This window comes from Echinops telfairi, unplaced genomic scaffold (assembly GCF_000313985.2).
Source record: "Echinops telfairi isolate 266 unplaced genomic scaffold, ASM31398v2 ScPeMD7_36;HRSCAF=134, whole genome shotgun sequence".
NCBI lineage: Eukaryota > Metazoa > Chordata > Mammalia > Afrosoricida > Tenrecidae > Echinops > Echinops telfairi.
The window spans coordinates 3969797-3975838 of NW_022103934.1; the positions used below are offsets into that span (position 1 = coordinate 3969797).

Genomic DNA, 6042 nt, shown 5'->3' on the forward strand with positions numbered 1-6042 from the left:
GTTTTATGCTGGGGGGAAGGGGGGTGGGGAGGGGGCCAGCCCACCCCAGGACGGACCTGTCCCCACCCTCTTCATCTTGCAGAGGTGGCCTAAGGGTGGGTCCCCCCAGGTGGCCCCCACGGGCCTGGGTTACCTTGGAATTCTTTCAGCCGCAGGGCCCGGGCTTCAACCATCTTCCTTTCCTCTTCAGCCTCGCTGAAGGGCCCCTCCTCCTCATCCGAACAACTGCGGGGAAGGGGCGAGAGGGGTGAGGGGGGCGCCTCACAGGCTGCCTGGCCTCTCAGGACTGATGGCGGAGGCTTATCCGCACAGCCGGACGTGGGGAGCATCCTGGATTTGGTGAGTCGTTAGCTTGTTAATGAAAATGCAAAGTCACAGCCATCGAGTCTCTTCTGACAGGGAGACACTATGGACACAGCAGACCTGCCCCTTTGGATTTCTGAGACTGTAACTCATTGGGGGCAGATAGCCTCCTCTTTCTCCCGCTGGATGGCTGGTGGGTTTGAACCCCCGGTGTTGTGGTTAGCAGGGCAGTGCTGTCACCCACCAGGGCACCCCACAGCTTGTTCATAAAACCCACAATTAAACTCATTGCACTCACAGTGACCCCATGGGACAGGGCAGAGCTGCCCCTGTGGGTTCCCAAGACTGTAACTTTATGGGAGAAGAAAGCCCCGTCTTTCTTCTGAGGCGCTGCGGGTTCGTAGGGCAGGGGAAACGAGGAGGAGGGTGGAGACACCCAGCAGCACTGCCCAGCCCTCAGGGGCAGCAGCAGGTACTGAAGGTGGCAGGACACAACCGACTGGGCTGTCACGGTGCTTGGCCTCAACTTGGAAGAGGAGCCTGATGAGCTAGTGGGCTGATAGACCAGTATGTCCATGGACTAACTGACCAATAGATCAATGGACGGATAAAACTAAAGCACCAAATTGATTCATGGACAGGAGTCAATGGATTAATGGATCAACTGGCTGATAAACCAATCAGTTGATGGGCTGATGGACCATTGGGCTGCCGGACCAACAGGCCAATACTGACAGACCAATCACCTAGTTAACTGATGGACTGCCCGTTTGAGAAGGCCCTGCCAGGCAGGAGAGCCGCCAGCCCCAGCCAGCTGACCAAGGGAAGGATGCTAGGGGGCCTGGAGCAGGCTAAAACCTCAGGAGGCCCCCAGTGTCCACATGCAGAGGGACCAGACCAGTTGCCCCGCATGTTGGCCACATGGCCAGGACCCAGCGAGGGGAGGGTGGGCGGGGCAAGGTAATCAGAGGATGGAGGGCTGGGGGGAGGCAGCCCTTCAGCGTTGGGAGGGTGGAGAATCTGTGCAGGCAGAACAGGGCTGCTGGGAGGAGAGAGCTGGAAAGGTGGCTCTGGGCACAAAGGGCAGGGCGAGGAGCACTCATCAGGCTGGCAACAGTCACGGCGGGTCAGCGGGCCACTCGGGACATGGTTGGAAAGGGAGGAGCCCCTTCCCCCTACTTCTCCATGGCCCCTGGATGTGGGCCACCCCAGACATGGTCAGAGCGGAAGGCGCAGTCCCCGCCTGCCTCAGCCCTGCCACATCTTTCCAAAGCCCCGAGGATGCGGGTACCCAGGGCACCCCTGCCCCACCTCTCCACGGCCCTGCGGATGTGGGCCATCCAGGTGTTGCGCTCCTCCTTGCTGCCGGTGTGGATCTCGTACATCTCAGGCCCTTTCAGGGAGGCGCTGATGAGGAACATGGCCTTCTCCTCGTTGGCCACTTCCCGCACGATGAGCTTATGCAGAGACACGATGGGCGGCTTTGAGTCCTGCACAGGCAAATGGGGGGGTGGTGGTGGGGGGCCCAGGGTCACTTGTATCCGCCCACCACATGGCAGGGGAGCCAGGAGTCTGGGGGTGGGCGGGTGCAAGTGATCATCTCTCTGCCCCTTTGCCTTCCTGCCTGCTCGAGGGAGGGCCCCACGTGCCCCAGTACCGGGCCATGTTCCTAAAGACCTTGGATCCGCACAATTCTGCACCCACCAGCCCAAGACCTTCCTGCTTCCTGGTCTCCCCTTTCTGCACCACTGGCCTGCAGCTAGGCCTCTGAGGTGGGATTTATGGACTAGCATCAGGCTTGTGGACATGAGTTGGACTGGGCTGGGACACCTTCACGATACACAAGTACTTCTTGATGTCCAGCTCTGTCCTATACATTCACGAGGGTCAGGGAATTTGTTCCTCTAGACGCCCGCCTAGCACAGGGCTGGAGCCACGGAGCCAGGCGCCCCCTTGGCAGGAGGAGCAGTGGCTGGGAGCCACGGAGAATCTGAGTGGGAGAGGATGCCAGGAAAGGAGCCGGCCTGCCCCGCTGCCTGTCAGGCAGGGCCCTCTGTCCCCCATGCCCTCTGGCTGCCTGGGGACGCCAAGGGACAGACTTACCACGGACGCGAAGACATAGCGCTGGTCTTTTTCCTGCAGCAGCAAGAGCACGTCGGTCAGCAGGACAGCAAGAATGTCTGCGGAGAGGGAGGGCCGTAGGGGGGACGGGGGTCAGGAGGGGGTGCCCTGGACACTGGCTACGCCATGAGGCATCCTTCTGGCCACAGGCTGGCCTTGACCCTCCCACCGTCTGCCAGGCCCCTTCAGAGTCTCAAGCTCAGGCCCCTAGCCCCTGTCTGTGGACTGCCCCCTCGGTCCGACTGAAGCCCCTGGATCTAGTCTCTCTGTGTTGCTCAGGTGTGACTGATGCCCCTGTCTCCCTGCTCTCAGGTGACCTTCCCCCTCCTCGTGGGCCCTGTGAGAAGACCTCAGCCCTTGTGGGCAGAAAGCAGCTCCTGCTGCCCTGTGGGGGAGCAGAGAGGGGTTTGGGGCCCTGGAGCTGTATTGTGGGGGAGCAGAGAGGGGTTCAGGGCCCTGGAGCTGTATTGTGGGGAGCAGAGAGGGGTCCGGTGCCCTGGAACTGTACTGTGGGGGGGTAAAGAGGGGTTCAGGGCCCTGGAGCTGTATTGTGGGGGAGCACAGAAGGATTTGGGCCCTGGAGCTACACTGTGGGGGAGCACAGAAGGGTTCGGGGGAAGCTTGGGGACACCCAGCCTGTCAGACCTGGCCATGTTTCCTCCCTCCCACATGGGGCCATTCCAGGGAGTGGGCTTCTGTGGCCCAACAAAGGGCCTATGACAGTGTGGAGCCTGCAGCCTGCTTGGTTGGGACCTCAGGGTGTGCGCTAAGTCTGGGGTGCTAATGGCTTGGGCTTTTCTTTGGAAATCAACATCTCTGTGTGCCCCACGGTGTTCCTGGCTCGGATGACCCTGTCCCAATGCCCACAGGCTCAGGGCACAAACATGACCACCTTCCTGCACGTTCCCTGAGGCCAAGTAGCAGTCAGGCGGCAGGGGCCCTGGGTCCCCATCCAAGACGGCATCCTCTGATCCATGATGGTGTCCACCCCCACCCGAGGTGCCAATGCAAGAGGCCACTAGTCCAGGACAGTGCTGACCAACCCGAGATGCAATCCTTTGGTCCAAGAGATGCCTACTGATTCAAGATGCCAGTCACCCACCCAAGATGGTCTGGTGCCCCGTCCAAGATGAGGCACTAATTCGAGGTAGTGCCTACCAACCCAAGGTCGTACATGATGACCCTAGGTGACTCTTCCAAAATGCCCCACCTCCCCCCACCCCCATCCTGGCTGGTGCTCACCTACTCAAGAGAGTCCCTACTGACCCCAGGTGTCCCCTGCTGATCCAGAATGCCGCCTGATGGCCCGAGGTGTCCCCTGCTAGCAGTGCAGGGCGGTGGGGCTGTACCTTTCAGGCGGCCAGACGTGGCCTTCCAGCACAGTGGGCCCTCCAGCTGGAGCTGCCGCCGCAGCATGTCCTCCTTGCGGAAGGTCAGCCCATTCTTGAGCTTGCCGGAGGACTTCAGGTCCATCTTCCCGGCGATCTCCCGCAGCCGCTGGCCCTTCTCGTACTCGCTGACCTTGGCGTCCACTTGTGAGATGATGTCTTTGATGAGGTTCAGGGCCTGGGTCAGGTCGTCGTAGTCCTCGGTGCCAGCTGACACACACACACACACACACACACACACACACTGAATGAGCGAGCGCCTTCCTCCATCCAAGTCAATGGACACAACAGAAGGGGCCACGCACTCACAGGGTCAGTGGGGTATGTCCCCTAGGGATGTGCCCCCTAGTGATGTGCTCTGAGGCACCAAGATGGAAGCAAACAGCCAATGTCAGGGCGGAGCTTCCGTGTCACGCACAGCTCGGACCCAAGCCTTGGGACAAATGCCACCCCTGATGGCCTGGAGGCCACCCCTTGGGAAGCACATTCTCCTGGTACCCTGCAGCCCTGCCCGCAGCCCATCTCGGCCTGCGGTGCTTCCTGCAAAAGAAGAGGGCATCTGTGGCTAGGATCCTGCGCATCCCACAATCCCCTTGGGGCTGTGGGAGGTGTGGTCAGCCTTCCCCTGGTCCTCTCTCTGCCCTCGGCTGAGTGCAGCCCAGCCCTGCATCCACTGGGGGCCCTGAAGTCACCTCTGTGCCTGGCTGGACTGATTTCCCGGGAGTGGCCTATCTGAACGTTCAGCTGCTTCACTGATGGGGAGAGCCTGCTTGGTCTGCTGCAGCAGGCTCTTGGCCATGGGAGGCTGTGGCTGGGAGCATGCAGCCGGTTTGTGACGCACAGGATCAACATGTGACAGAGCGGTACCCTCTCCCGTCCCACCTGAGTTCTGATGGGAGCAGACCACCAGTCTTCCCTCTGGGGAGGGGCTAGGTGGGTCTGAACCGCCCATCATTGGGTTTGCAGCCAAGTGCCTAACGGTGCCATCGGGGCCGCGGGTGGGTAACCCAGAGCTGACGGCCTCTGCGGTCCTGACTCACAGCCAGGGGCCCAGCAGCGCACGGGGGAGGAGCTCTCGAACAAGCCCTGGGCCCGGCTGCGCTTGGAGGCAGGGCAGTGGCAGAGGGGCTGAGCGGCAATGTGCAGACGCACACATACGCACACACCTTCCGTGTTCTGGATGATGCGCTCCACCAGCACGGGGTACTTGGTGATGCGCTGCGTGATCAGCAGGATGCACTCCTGAATGCCCAGCCGCCGCACGATGGAGAAGTTGCCGATTTTCTGTGAGACAAAACGAGCACGCCACTGAACACCTCCCTACCTGCGGAGCGGTGAGCAGGCCAAGGCTGGGGCGCCCCCCCTCTCCCCGCAGGCAGCTGGTGGGGACACTCAAAGAGCAGGCTCGTCTGCTGTGCGCCGAAAGGCCCATGTGTGCATGAGGCCCTGCAGAGAAGCTGGGACCAGACAGCGATTCTGTCAGGCCGTGACTGCTGAGCTGGCTGACACCAACATGCTCCAGTACAAGAGTGTACACACACAAACACACACCCCACACACCCTTACCACCCATACACCACACATCCTAACCCTCACACCTCTCACACGCCCCACATCTTAATCCTGACACTACACAAGAGCACACCCTAACCTTGACTACACACTCCCCACTATGACTGCGTGCATTAACCCTAAGACACACCCCCTAACCCTGACACACCCCAACCCCGACTGCACATACTAACACACACCCCCTAACCCTGACACACACACCCATACCCGACTGTACACATGAACCCTAACACACACACCCTACCCTGACTGTACACATTAACCGTAACACACCCCAACCCTGACTGCACACACTAACACAACACACACACCCTAACCCTGACACACAAACCCTAACACATGAACACATGAACCCTAACACACACACCCTACCCTGACTATACACATTAACCGTAACACATCCCCCAACCCTAACTGCACATACTAACATAACACACACACCCTAACCCTGACACACACACCCTAACACATGAACACATGAACCCTAACATACACACCCTAACTCTGATACACACATCCCAACCCTGACTGTAAACATGAACCCTAACACACACACCCTAACCCTGACATACACCCCCCCACCCTGACTGTACACATGAACCCTAACACACACCCTAATCCTGACATACACACCCTTACCCCTGACTTTACACACTAA

General features: G+C 59.9%; 1 protein-coding gene across 1 annotated transcript in view; it reads right to left on the reverse strand.

The window, feature by feature from the left end:
- Window positions 1–6042, reverse strand: part of ARHGEF18 (Rho/Rac guanine nucleotide exchange factor 18) — a 36697-nt gene that overhangs the window by 8276 nt on the left and 22379 nt on the right. Inside the window, exons 8-12 of the mRNA XM_045290313.1 lie at window positions 4979–5096; window positions 3774–4022; window positions 2407–2483; window positions 1615–1793; window positions 134–225 (exon numbers count right to left, since the gene is read on the reverse strand). Of these exons, the coding sequence (XP_045146248.1) occupies window positions 134–225; window positions 1615–1793; window positions 2407–2483; window positions 3774–4022; window positions 4979–5096 (715 nt within the window). The remainder of the gene's footprint in view (window positions 1–133; window positions 226–1614; window positions 1794–2406; window positions 2484–3773; window positions 4023–4978; window positions 5097–6042) is intronic.